Genomic DNA, 17,739 nt, shown 5'->3' on the forward strand with positions numbered 1-17,739 from the left:
TGTGTAAATGTCTATAATAATTTATCTCCTTTGAATTAGAATTTAATAAGAAAAAAGAAGTATCATGTTGATAAGTCTTGTATAAGTAATTCAATAAAAAAACTTTATTTCTCTGGTTACCTATTCAGGTAAATATAAATAAAACAACTAAATAAATGTATATAATAACTTTCTTATTTATTCTTTCTTCTTTTATATTTAAAATGTAATTTTTACAATGTTCTTCCTTACAACTAGGATTTTCTAATTTTATTTAAACGTATTACATAAACAATTATCTAATTACTATGAACACTAACACTTATTAATTTAACATTATATTATACACAACATTTACAATTAAGGGTTTTATACAGACTTGCGACAAAAAATCGCAAAATTTATGTCTGTCTTTAAAGGTGCGACTAATAATCTTAATTTTTCTGATCTATTCTACTATGGTCATCATGTTTTTAAATGTCGAACACTAGTCTTGGTAAAGGTACGTTTTGATTACCAACTGTCGACCGCAACTGCAGATGAGTCGCCCTTAGATATCAATTGTTTTCATGTAGTCGCGGTATGTGCGGATGGCAGTTGCAGTCGGCAGCTAGTATTCAAAACGTACCTTATAGATGTTTTTGAAAAAAAGTCGTGTTATAAATCGCAAGTCTGTATACAACCTTCGTCTGAATATACCGAGTGTTGTCTATGGTATATCCAAACAAAATGGCATTATCTTCTGTATTGCACTAATAATCTTCCTACAATTTATAATACTTTGGTTTTTATACACATTTCTGAACAAAAAGAAATAATTATTTTGTAAAAAGTTGGTTAATTTTGAAGAAATTATCTTAAAATGAATTTAGTATATCTAAACCTAAATAAAGACAAAATTACTAATTTTGGAGCAAAAAACATGGAATGGATAATCACCAAAACTTATTTAAATAACTGTACAATACAAATTAACGTCTTTTTAAATTAAACTTACAAAATCATTCATTTCATTCATTCAGTCGTTCACAGGTATGACCAGCATTCAATAAATAGACTAAGTAATAAAAAAATATTTACAACTGTCAACCCTAAAATGGTATCGTACCTTTTTTGAGGAGCAAACTATTTCCCAGCCCTTTTTTGACCCAAACTTCCCAAACTTTTTTTTTTGACAATTCTAAAATCAAAATTTTCCATCGAAAAAATTCCGCGTAAATTATTTATCAACGTTTAAGTTGAAATTCGAATACGCGGGCCTTAGCGATGTCGCTTCTGCGTTGACGGGGGAAGGGGGCGTAGGGGGAATGTAGGGGTAACGGGGGTACGTAGGGTAGGGGTAAGGGTACCCCGCGGGTAGAAGCTGGGGGTTGTGGAAGGGGGGTATTAGCGCGGGGGAGGGGTAGCCGTAAGGTAGGCCTACGGATGACGCGGCGGCTTGAAGAATGGAAGCGGCGAAGGCTGGATCGCTGTATACGGCAGCGTAGGGCCAAGCGACGGCAATGCGTTGTCTTTTGTCCTTCATTCTGCGGTTTTGGAACCATACCTGTTGACAAAGAGAATTTTTCATAAGTAAAATGTTTTTAAAAACAAAATTATAGTCGTAGTAGTCGTAGTATAGTGTAGTAGTAAGACACTACAAAATGTGCAGATATACGCGAGACACAATTGATTTTCTGTTGTTTTATAATTAGCGACATACGAAAGGTTAAATGTAATAAGTTGTAAGATAATCATGTAGAGACAGTAGTTGCAAAAGTGTGAAAATAAGACTGCAAATATCTAAAACTTACAGATTTACAATATTTAAGTAATTAAATAAATTGCCAATGTCCGATTGACCGTCAAACTGTACCATTTTTAAGACGTCTCGAAAGGTTTTTAACACTTATATATGTGAGAAACATACTTGGGAATTCACATACTTAATAATGTTGCTAATGACATCATCTGCCAATATTATTCAGAAATCGGTTATCTGAGCCAAACATCATTATACGAGGTGTTAATTGACACCATTAAACAATATAATTGCAAATAGTGATTTGAATAAAGGCTATTTAAAGGACGAGTGAACGAGTTTTGGTATTCGATTTTTTAATAATAAAATCAATGTGAACTCTTTGCTATAGGAGAATTGTATAGTCTTTGGATTTGTGTGTAACTAAAAAGAGGTTTACCTATATGTTTCTGCCGTGACCATAAAGACTTGTCAAGACATTGCGAAAATCTATTAAGAGCGTAATTTTAGCACTGAAACGCTAATTAATTGCACATTTTCTAATACTCTTTGATCACTAATCGGATTATATCAGAATAGTCCGTTTTCAAGAGAAATTAAAATTGAATTATGGGACCAGGTTTTAGAACCAAGTAACTACATATATGGAAAGTCCTTTGAATATTTTCTTGTAGTTCTACGTTTATAAATACCGATTGAAACAGGCAAAATTCATATTATCATTGCTTTGAAAACAAAATACCGACGGAGGCATAACATTGCATGAATCTCGAAAATTTAACATTTCAGAATATCTAGCAAAATATTCTAGTCAACAATGCCAACATTAAGTCTCAGAGCGGTCCTTCTAAACTCATTAAACACAATAAAATAGCCGCCCTTACATTGTATGTACACAAAGACTTTCCCTCCAAAAGGCGGCCATCTTTGTTCGAAGTGTTAATTGGCGGGAACGGCGAACATTCGCACAAAACGACTTTCCTTTAGCGCTTCCAAGAAGATTATTGCATTTTATTGTACAGAATCATAAAACAAGGGGCTTAACAGCTTGGCTAAAAGTCAGTGCTCAAATATAAAGGCGAGGAGCAAACTTTGAATGTAAATATAAAAGAGGTTTCGTTACAAAATCAGAGACAAAACAAGTGACGTTTGCACGTAAAGATTGTCAAAGTTTTATTTTTAATGAGCAATGATACGCAATTTGTGATGATCAAAGTCGGTATGTTTTACGTAATTATTGACAACTATTTTGATTTAAAGCAACCAGCGACAATCTAAGACGTTCATTGCGCAATTCTAACATGGAAACTCAAAACCTCCATTCATTTATTGACACGTTACACAGCCTTTACGACAGCTATAAAAATTAATCACAATAAACAAACATTCGTATAAAAGTCCAGTTCTTTACAACTCATCAAATGGTAGCCGAAAGGTATAATTTAATAGTTTTTAATTGGTATTATCGCGTCATAAAACAGATGCCCATAGACAACCGATGAAGTGTTTTCATTCACTCACTCACTAATGATGGAGGACGTGAGGTTTTGTTGTTAGCGGTCAGCGGGAGTTTAATCGCTAAGCTTATGAAAACGCTATTTAAATTTAAATGCTTTTTCACCGCATTTTTGAGGTTATTCATTCAGAAATCAAAAATAGTTATAGTACGTTGATAATAAAAATGTAAAATGGCTATTAAAATTTCAATTAACAACAGTGTAACAATAATTCCAAATAGTATCACACCTTAACTTATCTGCCAGTGGGACCGTATACTAATATGGTCACTTTATAATCCCAACGTTCCGTTCCCCGCATTAATGTTCATTAGCATCACACAGCTACCGAATAAGTCGGCCGGCGTCTTTTAATGCCTATCGACAAATTAGCATGAATGTAAAACTCCAATGAAGTCATAAAATCATGTTTTTTTTTTCGCTTTTTTATTTTTTATTAGAAGTGATAATTGACATTATGACCGAACTGAAGAATTTAAATTTAAATTGGCGTGTAGTTCTTAATGTGGAATTTTATAATTGAACATTTGTAAATGACAATGTAGTGTATTTATTTTGTATTTTGTGTTCTTTGGCAGATATGCTGGCGTTGAATTATCGTGTTTTTCTCTCGCTTATTGAGTTGCATTAAAAGCCTTATTTAAAGCTGGGATCTGTCAAACAAAAGTGAATTTATTTATTAACCGATTTAAAATTACGTAAGTAAAGTATTTCAAACGTTTAACTACAATTTCACAATTTCTTACTAGATATACTGTAAATTAAAATAATCACTACCAAAGTAGGAACATTTTACTGTAAAACCATCTTCCAAATTATAGTTTCTCAATTTTCAACAGAAACCGATTGTAACTTCGCACATAATATGTACCTATACAAATTCTCGCGAATTAGCGCGCATAATAGAACGTTCGTCTATGGAAATTATAGGATCTAATTAAAGTTTATTTACGAATCATACACTGTTATAGTCACGGGGGCTAGTTAACGAATCTGTACATAGCTTTAAAACATTTATTCAAACTTATTTGCGTTAATATTTTCATGTTTTACAAACTAATCAACAACAAAAAGTATTTAATACGACCTCAATCAATCATTCACTCACACATCCGGCCATTTGACATAACAACTTTTACACGCAAAGGAAGCATCATACAGCCTACCATAAACAAAAAAAGTTCCGATATCGCAAGAGTTCTTATTCAAGCAATCTGTTACTCGTTACTTAGTTGACATTACGAAAACATTTGCTACTTCGTTATAATTGAACAGAGGTCGCCATTATTCGGGACATATCGTGGGTGGTATTCTGAAATAAAGCCTGTTTTGTATGTGTCACAGTGAGGGGGCGAAGCGTAATTTAATTACTTGTATTTCGTCAATTTCATGTGAATGTGAAACTTTCAGGGTATAATTGGCTGACTCAGTACCTAAGAATATTTGAGTGTGTCATCGTTTTCTTTATTTTTGGCAGTCTTTATTGGTAGTCAGAAGCCAGTTAGTCTGACATCCAGTCTTATTAAGGGGCCCGGGTAACTGGATTGAGGAGATCAGATAGACAGTTACTCCTTGTAAAATACTGGTACCTACTCAGCTGCATCCGGTTAGACTGGAACCCATCCCAATAAAGTTGGGAAAAGGCTCGGGATATGATGACGTTATTATGAACCTAAATTCTCGCACTACTTTTTATCTTACTTTCAGTTTGCAACTACCATCATTATATTTCTTTGCAATTAACGGATCTATAGACCTGATTCACAAGTCTGGACACTCAAAATTCATCCTAACAGATAACAAAATAAGGTACAATATCGATTCTTACCTTGATAGTGGATTCGGGCAACTGTAGCTGTGCTGCTAGTTCGCATCGTCGTGGTCGTGACACGTAGTTCTCCTTCATGAACTCCTTCTCTAATCTGGCGAGCTGCTCCCTGGTGAAGGCTGTGCGGTATCTCCTGAGGAAGAAGAGGTTGGTTAAGTAAAAGAGTTTCTGTGTTGGGGAATGAGATTGTTAACAATATGAATACCTCTTAAATCTGTAACTATATTAATAAGTGGTCAAGATCGTTTGATTGTGCTAATCTCAGTAAATACTGGTTTGATTTGAAAAATGCTTTGAGTGATACATGTCCCATTAAGTACATATATGTTTATCCAGTTTGATTTATCCAGTTGCGTAGTAGAATTTTATTGTTCTCAAAAGAATAAACAAATATCTTTTGAGTCTTCAAGTTGGCATTAAAATTGCGTGAATTAGATAGAAACCCCTAGCTTTTGAAGCAGGAACTAAAAGCAATCATAAGTGAATGAGTGAATGAAGTAAAAAATATTGTCTACTAACCTGATGTTTGGGTCTGGCGCCGTTTGGTTGGAGTTTGTCATCTGCTCTGACTGCGGACTGAGAGACTCTGTGGACAAAGAGACAATACGTTAGTTATAGCTCATCTTTATATCATCCATAATCCTATAATATATTCATAGAAAACAGAGATTTAGTTAACTTCAATAGCTCTAATTCGACCTATCTATGTAGGTATACTATAGTTCGGCCATTCAGAGAATGCGTTCCTGACACGTCGCGATTGAACTGACGACGTAACTACATTCATTGATTATTGATATAATAATGTTGTTTTAATGCTCCTCAATTGTTAAAACGGTAAACAACCAGCAAAAATATTTTTATCGTAACTGCAACGCCATTGCAAAGTTACGTCGTCAGTTCAATCGCGACGTGTCAGGAACGCATTCTCTGAATGGCCGAACTATAGTACTAAAAGTTGAACAGTTTGAAAGCGCTCATCTTCGTAGCTACTGAGCTCATTAAAAAAAATGTATCTTTCAGTCTTACACACTTAGACTATTTATCGAGGAAGGCTTTAGAGTACCTACTTTTAACCAGGCGCGCGTAGTACAGTTTCTTACAGAAGCTAGTATAATAACATAAGTCATTATATAACTGAATAATCCCCTTAAAAAATATTTAAAGCTCTATAAAAACAATTAAGTACAAACACAAACCAGTTAAAAATCTCTCAATAGATTCAGAGGACCGATCATGAGATATCTTAACGTGCTCTAAAGGGTTGTGAGTACCACTCGAGCGCGGCTAGCTTTACAATTATCTTAATTACTGTTACGTCTAGACGTTTAGACATTAGCTACTTGATCAGGACACTTCTGTTAAGTAATAGCTGCTTTGAGATTTCGTTTTAAGTAAGTATGCTTCGGAAGATACATAAAGAAAATCAAAAGTAATTGTGTTTAAAACATAGTAAAATGTACTGGTAGAGAAAGAATATCCATCTTTTTAAAAACTAATTGTTCCTCTGTTCCGAAATTGACTTGTCGTAAAACAGTAAAAAAGATATAACCGAGCGCATCGTTCGGGAACCAACCGCCTGTAGGTGCTAATTGCGCGCACCCAGACTTTCAAGAGTAACATTAACAGAACAAACACAAATAAGCTATTGTCTAATTAAATATTTTCCCATGCACAGTTTGTCTATTTCATATAAACAACAAAGAGGCCGCAACTCAGTCGATAGCCGCTCAATTTAAAAAAAATATCCAGTCCAAAAAGGCCGACTTTACAAATCTGATTAGTCCCTGAAGTGGTTCTAAATTTAAAAGGCGCGCGGCAAACGGTAGCGCTATTTGACATGACCGCTTTTGAAAAAGGAACATCGTAGTTACGCTTTTAAAAAGTCACGTATTGTTTTTGATGTTGGCCTGATTAAGACGTTCATTCTCATTTCCGTTTTAGAATCACGTCAAGTCAATTGAGGTATTTAAAAGTTGAAAGCTTTACAAAAATATTTGTTGAGTTAAAGCTGTTATAATAATTTCGCATTAGAGAGAATTAATTGCTTCATGAGAGCGTCGCGGACTAAACGATTCATAATATTTTTTTATCGCCGTTTGTGGCGTCTGAGCCACTTGAAGTGTTCCCATGCTGGGTGGCGACAGAACACTCAAAAACCAATTTGCAATAGTCTAGCCGGTGGCTTCCTCTCATCAATTTGTTGTAATACAAACTTTTTACGTTACAACCTCTTTAGTGTCATGTCTATGGTTCCCAGCTGCGCTATTATGGCGTGTGTCTTTTCGAAAAAAGAACGAGGAAACGTTCGAGATTTAAAAAGTTTCCGCTTTTAAACGCTTCGGTTCTATATTTAGGAAGGAATCGTTACTTTAAGTTTGGTGACATGGAAAGTATTTTACGTTGTTTTTTTTTCAGACGAGTTCAAACGATCGTCTTCGTCGCGTCGTTATAATATAGTAGAGTTTCACAGAGTTATTATTATTAATAATCCTAAACTACAGTTAAGAACTCACATAAAATTTAATATAGCATACCAACTTTCTGTTAGGTATATTTTAAAACGCAACATATTTTCGATAAAACCATAAACAAAAACACATAAGTGCTCATTACGTTCTCATGAAACATGACGTTCCCTATGTCACTTTGAATTTGAATTTCGAAACAGCTTTATTTCAAAATGTCCGCTAATGGTTAGCACACACAATACTTCGGTCCATTTTAAGGCTAGGTTACACTGTGAAAAATAATAAGCGTGAGAGACTTTTCTTATGTGAAAATTTGATTTCATTTTGCAATCTTTTTATGATCTGCATTTTTCCAGCTATGTTGAGATTCATTTTCAGTCTAACCAGATAAAAAGTTACAAATAAAGATTGATTGATGGAAGTTTTCGTCTAGTACTTACATGATTTGTTGCATGTTTAAATGGATAATTTACTAAGTTGAGAAGATACAATAGATATACAATGTATACTCATTTCTCTAATAGATTTAAGAATTACCAAATAAAAAATGTCGTGTGTATAATAATGCCTTCTAGCATGATATTATTACCTCTCCTAACCTTGTATTACCGATAAAACAATGAACAAACAAACCGACAAACATTATTGAAACGTTATGAAACTATTCGTGTAGTTTCTATTAACATGCATACCAAAATAAGTGCTCATATCATTCGCCTAATAACTGATACCTAATATGGCTGACATCTTTTTTGTGGATATTTAGCACTGGCAACACTAATTGGCTGAATGTTAAATGATCATTGGCAATTTGTGTTCAGGGTTTTAAAATTCATTAAATAAAGTAACTGAAAATGTCGAAATTTGTTTAGGGTGGTATTTCGAAGCGGTTATTGGCAATTTTTCGTCAAGGGAGTGGGAAGAACTTCCCTTATATGCTCAAAAAAAAAAACAGCTCAGATTATTAAACTACTTTTCCAATTATATAGTATCAATAATAACAACAAAATACAATGATAAACTACAGCAAACAACAAAAGAATAACGCCAATAAAGCTACCCATTCACTAACCGACACTAAACGGCTAATTAATTGCGACACCGCTCAATTGTCGGACCAAATTGCAGCAGTAATAGGCGGAAACCGATAGCCTATACATTAACAATCGGATTATCGAGAATAGCCGTCCGCGTGGCACGCTCCAGTAATTGTACTGCCGTGAATGGCTCCCCTTATTGTCTATGAATCGGTGATCGTTCCGCTGATTTTGAATTAAAACAATATTAACTTTATGGGTTTGTGATGTTTCGTGATTTTATCGCGATTTTTCGATTAATTGGTGAATGTTTCTCATGTAATTATAACTTGGTAATATACTCTGGAAATAAATGTCTCCCGGGCATTAGTTAATCATACATACCATACATGATTTTAACTCAGTCTTAAACAACTACACAACATCATATCTTGGAAATAAATATAGCAGTATGTTAAACTGCAACAAAAATAAATAAAAATTAACATAAAAACTGTCAAAACTTCAAACATATTCTTCAGATAAAAATCAGCCCTTACTCAATAAACTCAAAAGAAAAAAATCAACAACAGTAATCAATTCCATGCATAATTAAAACTTAAACCCAAAGGAATTAAAACGAAACACAAAACGATAAACCAATTTACACAACAGACAACAGTGGCAGTGGCACTCACAATAAAGTCAATTACACACTCATGCCCGTCCCCTAGGAGTCGCCTAGTCCCCTACACAATTTACACGATAAATCCGTATCTACTAGTAGTAATGAAGATAAATATCTCTGTAGGGATGTTATAAAAATGAAATCTGTTGGGCCCCTTACCTCGGATTGACAAGACAAATGTAGGGTCATGGTTGGTCCTGTTATATGAAGTTTTGATAAGAAATAATTAATTCATTCGTGATCTTTGATGACTTTTACTTCGTTTAAGTTTGAGTGTGGTGTCTTCTTAATTCGGTTTAATGAATATTTTAAGAACCGATGTAGGGATTTGTAGAAAAATTACAAAAATAAATTGTTTTTCACGTTTAAAAAAATTGTTACTCTTTTTTTGGTTTGTTTTCGGATTGATAAAAGAAATACTGAGTTGATGACCATTACAACGATTCTAAAACATCTGTTAAGTACCTAAAGAATCAAACTATAGCTTAATCCAATTTCTAATTTTCCAAGAAACCAAATCAACGCGTCATTTAACCGTTTAACGTAAATTAATGTCCAAACGCGAACTAATTACAATGACAGCTACATTCCGAACGCCCTATTAACAATACAGTATCCCCATATGCCAATATAATCAAATTAAGCTAATTCGCTAACATTATTTCGGTTCACGTCCGCTAAATTCTGTATTTATTGTCAGTAATTAAGATGGCGGATATGTCATCTGTCATCTGTCAAATTGTGGCGGGAACACCCACGCTTTCTTTCCATAGACAAGCTATTTAACCTTTGCGGTGGCAGCTGTTAATTCTATTGATACCTTTTGACTTTAGTGTTGGTTTTATTTATTGTTGGAGCTAGTTTTAATTGTTATTGTGGCTTTAATTTATTGGTGGACTAATTACTTAATTTATTGTAGTAAAGTAACGAAACATTATCAAATAAATAATACTTAGTATATTAAAAATGTCTCAATAAATTATTTTTGACCGACTTAAAACGGAGGAAATTCTCAATTAGTCGGTTCTTTTTAGATAAAACCACTTAATAAGGCAATTAGCACACCGTGACTTTGAACGGAAAATATAGAAACTTTTTGCCAAACTTAAAAAATATAACGGCAAAACGCGATAACATTATAGACTGTAGACTATACCAATAAAAATATTTAACCAAAACCGTACACAACAGTATAATTTTTAATATTTTATTGGTTTTAACAAAGAGTCGGCGATGCTCAAAGATAGTTGTAAAAGGCAATAATTGCTTTGACAGTTCAGCAAACATACATTTACCGTTCCAAAAAATTTACACTCATCTCTATTACAAGGGCATAAGGTTCAAATTCGTTCAGCAAAGCAGTAATGTAGTTGTAAAATTATAATGGTTTGAGTATTACCTGCCAAAATTTGTATGTGTATAAAAATGTCCGTTAGTCGCTGTTTTGTGGATTATTGAAGGCAATATTGTTTATTACTGTTATAATAATTATGAATATAACATTATGGTGAACGTGTTATGTCGCCGACAAAGATATTTTAAAGCCAAATGGCGAAATTTTAAAAGCTCCGTTACTTATATTTTGTTTTTATTTTTATAGACCCAAAAATGTTATCTATATTAAATAGATAGACTTCCCCAAAAAGTGGAGGTTCTCCACTCGCATGTTTGTTTTTATAAAAGGCTAGCTAAATTTTTTCAATTTCTATTAAAAAAAGTATCTATGTATAAATGACATACAAAATAAACGGAATGTGTAAATGTCATCTCAGGCTATTATAAAATTATATGATTATAAACTTTATTATCACATCATCAACATATCTAAGCTTATTTTTATTATAATAAAACTTTGATATTCAAAACCGTAAAACGTAATAAATAGTTATTACGTTGTCAAAATGTCAGAATGAGATAGCATATGAATAGTTAAAAACATCATACCATGTAGCGGTCCTGTTATTACTAAAACTAGTTTCAAACCAACTCTTCTTGTATTAAACCTTTCATAATTTACAGTACAATTTACACAACATAACATCAGTTTAAAAGGAAAAAGTATTAGTAAACTTAAAACAATTAAAGTTAGACATACAATTTATATTCATATCTAGGTGAAATCCACGGATTCTAAAATATCTTGTGGTATCTACGTCTGAACAAAACAAAAACTAGATATATATAAGTGTCAATGTAAAACCACAAAAACAAGTCATTAATTATAATTAACTAGGAAATTAAACGTCAATTAACAATATCACATACCTTTACTCTTAGGAGATGACGGCGGAGTATTTTGAATGCTCAAATCACTGTACACATGACTTTTAGCCATCAAATCAACTGTCAACGGCTCTCTAACAGATTTATGATCAAACGAAAAATTCCTAAAAGCCTCCATGGTGAAGAAAAACGAACAACGCTTGTTGCCTTTGCCTCTAAAAAGTAAACTGTCAAAGTTTTGTTGTCGTTGCTCAGCACCGCCTCGGTAAAAATCTATAATGCGTTGACCAATCACGTTGCTCGTTTTTATCCCCACTCTTGTGGGCGTGGCTTGATAATCGGTTACTGTCTCTCTCGCTCGTGAAGATAGGTCGATAACACAATGAGACCTCGTTCTAGATTTTGTCGTTGGTAATTTTTTTTTCTGTTTGTTTTTAGAGCGTTGGCGGATTAAAATTGATTTGACATTGTTTTTAATTTTTGTCGCCTTTTTAGATGCTTTTGTGAGATTCGGTGAACTTTTACGTATTGCTAATGAATCATTATTTTTTTTTTAGTTTTTATCATTATTCTTTTGTATTTTTTTTTTTTTACCTTTTTATGACTTATAAAGTAGTTGATCATCTTTACTTAAATAACCCAATATCACCTGCAATACAGACATAATCATTTTTTTTAAAAAAACCTTGCCTATAAACATTTACCTGGTTCCAAAAAAACAAGTAAAATAAATCCTAAAACACATAACAAAATAAACTCCACATTTCCTCCCAGTGAACTCTCGCCCTAAACTTTTAATCACGCGCGCTCATCTACCATAATACCGTTCTGAACATCATGGACCCTTATTAACGAGAACCAAGTTATTAATACTGGGATGAGCTATTTCTGTGATGCATAGCTCAAGTAGTACTATATCAAACCTAGTCTAGTCTTGTATATGTCTGCGGGATTGTTCGAAAGAGTTACCGCGGCGCTGGTACATAAAGGGCTTAAGAAGTAACATGGTGGGTTTTAGTCAGTAAGAGTCTGATATTGCCTCATTTGACGATTTAAAAAAAAGTCTAGTATAATATATCCATGTTCTTATCGCTCTAGAACAAATCACAGTCTGGTTTTTGCAATGACAAAGATTTTCGTTAGGGGTTTCCAATTTTGAAAGGTTGTTTCAGTTTATAAGAGCTTTTACTGATATCAGAGTATTTGATTTAGACTGTTTCGGAATAGGGCTTTCTTTTTCTCACTTTACAAGTAGAAAATTGCTAAAATAATTACTTATGGCCTTGGTTAGCTTCGAGTTTGATAAAGAAGCAGAAAACACTTTTGATGAATTAGGTTGCCATCGGTAATGCAGCATCCAAGAAGTGTCAATATTTCTAGTAATCCATCTACTAAAAGAAACCAAAAGCAAAGTAGAAATAACTCGGCATATCTAACAACCAAGACTTCTTAGAACCATTACGTATTCACCAAAAATGTGGAAGCAGTAAAATCGACATTTAATAACTATGACAATCTTTACCGACGGCAATAAAAGAGAAATTCTCGACTTTCAGTGCGGTCACAATACGCCACTCTATAATTGAGCAAAGACAATACATTATTGTGACAACAAGCACAAAGGACGAACGAACTCTTTACAAATACTTCTTAGTCTGGCGTTTTGGCGGCAATTTTGACAGACGTCATGCTGTCACTTTGTCTACGACAATGGTATTTTGAACAGTAGCTTTTAAATAAACGCTACTGGTCTACCGATGATTTGACGAAATTATACCGTGAACTTCTATTGGGCTTCAAAACATTGTTTTTCATGGTAATGGTGTCATAAATGCTAAATAACAATGATATGCTAACAGAATTGCTACTTAATTCAAAACATGAGTAGCCAATTTACTTGCTAGGGTATCTGAAAACCTCGACAAATATATACTGTGATATTAAAATACTGTTGTTTAAATTGGACCACTTATGTTGTCATCTTGGCCGAGATTTGAATGTCAGGACGGAAAATTGGCTATCATGCTGTGCATAATACGATACCACACCAAGATACGTATCTTAATTTAAACGAATGCAAAAGAAAATGCTGGGTACCTAAGTAGGTATATATTTTTTTAAATAATGAATATGGATGATAGTCTGTCTACGTAGTTCCTAGGTATTACATGACTCGTAGAGTATTTTTTTCGATAACCGTGTAAAATACACTTATTCTATGATTATATAAATTTAGAATCATATATTCATCAATCATACTTATAACCATTCTCAGATTTTATTTGGACCTCAAAACAAATTGTCAAATCCTCAAAATTGGCCTGACATATCTTTGATAAAAGGCCCTTAACAAAATAAAAAAAATTCAAAACCAAAAAAAAACTGCAAACTATCAAAAAAAAAGAATGCTAACTCAATAAAGATCCAATCAAGTTATTAACATTACATCGATCTAATCTGACATTGTATCTGTCAAAACACAAGACTATCTATTACATTCAACCCTAAAAAAGCCCTCTCGTCGGCGATGCACAAATGGGCCCCTTTTTTGTCCCCTTTTTGGCTCTAATAGCTTTATTTTGCACACAATATGATGCTCAATTGAGTTTTTATTATGTTAATGTTTGTTTGAAGCGATAAATTGTTAGGATTTAAGCGGATTAAAGAGGATTTTAAGATCATTATTAGCACTGTTTGGTGAAAGCTCGTTCAAGTGCCGCTTTTTTTTTGACAATATTAAGAGATTTTTTTGTCTTTATTCTTTGTTTTAAGTCTTGGATTATAATTAAGATTATAGTTTTAATACGTTTATGATATTGAAAAGATTAATTTGTTTTGTAGGTTTGCAAAGGCCGCGTCCGTCGGCAAAAGTTTTTCCGAAAAGCGTCGGAAAAATACACAACGGGTGTGTAGAAACGCAACGGGTATGATGAGAAATATTATAATTGCGATCACTATCAAGTTTAAATTGTATATTAACATGTGAAAAATCTATATTAAAAGTTTCAATTTCGCCATTTTCCTTTCGACAGTTAAAAAAATACCTTAACGTTTCAATATTTGTACTCATTAAGTTTCCATTCCCTCAGACAACTTAGGTATAGGTACCTACCCAAAACGCTTTTTAAAAACCCCGAAAAGAACCGTTATTTCGAAAAAAAGTCCTTTTCGCTAACCTCAAAACAAACGCGCCGCTAATATACATACCTTTTAGTATAAATACCACGTTATGAAAAAAAAAACTGTTTATCTTACTTAACTGTTGTATTGTAAAACATCAAAGTACGAGCGGCGTCGGGCGGTAAACTAGTCTTTTTGTCACAAATTACCGAATTACCGCCATTAAGATATTTACCGCTAGACTTAGTTATTATTTTATTGGCTTGTTAAGTCCGGTAAATGGACAAAAAGCGGTAAAAGTAATATTTCAGACGTTGTAATCGGTAATTTTTTTATTGATGCATATTTTGGTATGTAAAGATCATTATTGGCTGTCTGAATACATTTTCAGTAGGTTAAAAATAAATGAAGTTTAAAACATAATAATGAACGAAGGAGAAATAAATTACATTCTCCAATAGTGATCATGAAATATCGAACTAGTAAAAAAAGTGTTTTAATCGATTTTTTTATATTTTTCAATCATTTTGAAAATAGTAGATACTTTAGCAGATTAATTATAACGATTTACTTATTCTTTGTTATTATGAATTAATTACATAAAAAAGACGCGCAATAAAAATTTGGGAAATATTAGTTTTTAAAATCGATAATTCGCTGAAAATACTCAGTGTGTCGCTATCTTAATTGTGAAATGAGATTTTATTTTCATTTAGATTTTACGTTTTAACTAAGTATGATGTAAACACCGGTTTAATATATTATTATTATAAGTTTGTGAGAAAAAAAAAATGCTAATTAATATGATTTTTATGTCCAAAATTATTCAGTACTAAGCATAGCCTACGTATTTCCATATCGATTAGAACCATTTCAGGATTTCAAATCGATAAAACAAATGAAAAGCGACTCAAGTTGCAAGACAAAGCAACCCGACGGCATTCAATCAGTTACAAAATAATCGATACAAAAAAAGAAACTCACCGTGCGGCCTGTCATCAACCCCATCGCTATCTACCTCACTCCTCACGCTCCCAGGACTTGCCCTTTTCAGTTCTTCCTGCTGACCTTGTTCAGCCTGAAAGCCCCCCATCCTCTTATCATAACTCATGAAAAACGGAAAATTCGCCACTCGATTCTGCTGAAAATAGTAACTCATTTTCCCATCTCTAACTTTCAATTCTTCGTCTTCAGAATGCTCGTTAGTACCAGAATAGTCCTGGGATATGCTGTTCTCGATATCGATTTCGGGGGAACGACGATCGTTTAAGCCAACAATCGATTCAATCGAGAAGTTCTTCGAAGGAATTTTCGTCTGCATCTTGCTGATTTCCGATTCCATCACTACACTTCACTGGCACACCGCGATTTTTGAATTTTTGTATTTGGAACGTCCGATTGTCAGTTGGGTACTGATGTCTGTGCCGTGGCGAGCTACTGTTGAGAACCACGCCTTCATTGAGGGGAGGCAATTCCTTTTATGAACTGTAGCTAAGCAAATTTCAACCTTAATGTAATGCAATAGAGTTGATTTTTCTTTAGCTGTTGTTCACGACTCTTCAGTGTGAAAAGTATGTCAAGCAATTTTCGACTTTATAGTTTAGAAATTAGGCTGTATTTTAAAGTGAGTGTACCTAACTAAATACGTATTATGATCTGGTATAATGCGACAAAAAAAATGGCGGCCGATAAATAATTTAAATAAATAAGCGCTCAATGATTCGCCGCGTTAACTACTGTTGTAAAGGTTTATTTGTTTCAGTAAATATATGGTACGGATATAATGTAGCTTTATCATGTTTTTAAACAATGAGGTTTGAGCTTGACTATTTTGTTAGGACCTTTTTTTTTAATTTTGCTTCTGAATCACATAAAATGGTGAGGTCGTATTGTTATTTAGGTTGGTATTAAAATAAATAATGGCTTATGTAGATACTTGCCTGCCTATGATACAACTCTGCTTTCCACATTTTAAATCCTACACATGGTTGTGCAAATGGTTATCTGATCCGCTGGTCCTGAGCGCAGATTATATGTCAAAGTCTACAAAACTGAAAATAGAATTAATCAATATCTGCCCCATTTTTCCCTAAAAACCAAGGCTTTTTATAAAATTCACGAATTTTATCCCCAACACAATTCTGCCTAGGTATACTTACTTACTAGCATAATTCAACTCCGAGCGTAAATATAGGTACATACATATAGCTAGGTATTATTAGAATGCGTCCTATTAAATTTAAACAAAGAAATTGATTATTTCAAAATCTAATAGTGAAGATTTTATCCTCAACAACGACGATTCTGTCCACCCAAATTCACTCCTAGCGTGAACACAATATGCATAGCTAGCTTTAGCTAGGTATCAGACTATCCGTCCTGAGCGCAGATTATATTATTAGGTAACGACTTCAAAACTAAAACAAAGAAATTAATCCAGTATCTGACTTAGGTACTATTAACACGTAAATATCAAGCCCTTTAGGTATATAAAAGTCAAGACAAAATTTCATCCCCAACACCTTCAATTCTGCTTACCTAACCTAACTGCACTCCTAGCGGGAACATAATACAAACATAGCTACATAAATATTACCTATCAGACTTCCACCCGTCCTGAGCGCAGATTATATTTTATTGATCACTGTACTGAAACAACAATAACGTAAGTATAAGATTTTTTTTTAGTTCAAACGATTTCTAATTAATAAAAAAATTATAAAACTCAGGATTTTATCCCCCGCACCTACAATGCTGCTTACCCAACTTCACTCCTAGCGTGAATATAATAGAGGTATACGATACCTACATAGCTAGGTATCAGACCTCCACCCGTCCTGAGCGCAGATTATATTTTAACGCAATAATTTTACGTGATCATACCACGTTTACGAGATAACGGCTTGTACGGACTTGATGTTCGGGAGATGTGTCTGAAGATATTCATAATATACCCAGCTGCATATATGTTAGCAGCCAACACGATTAGTTATAATGCGAAATAACGAATCCCTACTAATATTATAAATGCGAAAGTAGTCGGTCTGTCCACTGAACTGATTTTAATAAAAAATTTGGTATAGAGGTAGAGTTGACCTTGAGAAAAAACATAGGATAGGTTTTATCCCGGAATTTTGAAGAATTCTTTTGGAAACG

The 17,739-nt window shown here is 33.5% G+C and overlaps 1 protein-coding gene across 1 annotated transcript; it reads right to left on the minus strand.

Annotated features, from left to right (window-relative positions):
* Positions 1–241: 241 nt before the first annotated feature.
* On the minus strand, positions 242–15,954 carry LOC124643399 (segmentation protein even-skipped-like). The gene is made up of 4 exons (XM_047182386.1): positions 15,568–15,954; positions 5,585–5,651; positions 5,066–5,198; positions 242–1,525 (listed from the first exon to the last, which is right to left on the minus strand). The coding sequence occupies exons 1-4, from the start codon at positions 15,923–15,925 to the stop codon at positions 1,199–1,201; spliced, it is 885 nt and encodes a 294-aa protein (XP_047038342.1). The 5' UTR covers positions 15,926–15,954; the 3' UTR covers positions 242–1,198.
* Between the last annotated feature and the right edge of the window lie 1,785 nt (positions 15,955–17,739).

The sequence above is a fragment of the Helicoverpa zea genome, chromosome 27, assembly GCF_022581195.2.
Source record: "Helicoverpa zea isolate HzStark_Cry1AcR chromosome 27, ilHelZeax1.1, whole genome shotgun sequence".
NCBI classification, from domain to species: domain Eukaryota; kingdom Metazoa; phylum Arthropoda; class Insecta; order Lepidoptera; family Noctuidae; genus Helicoverpa; species Helicoverpa zea.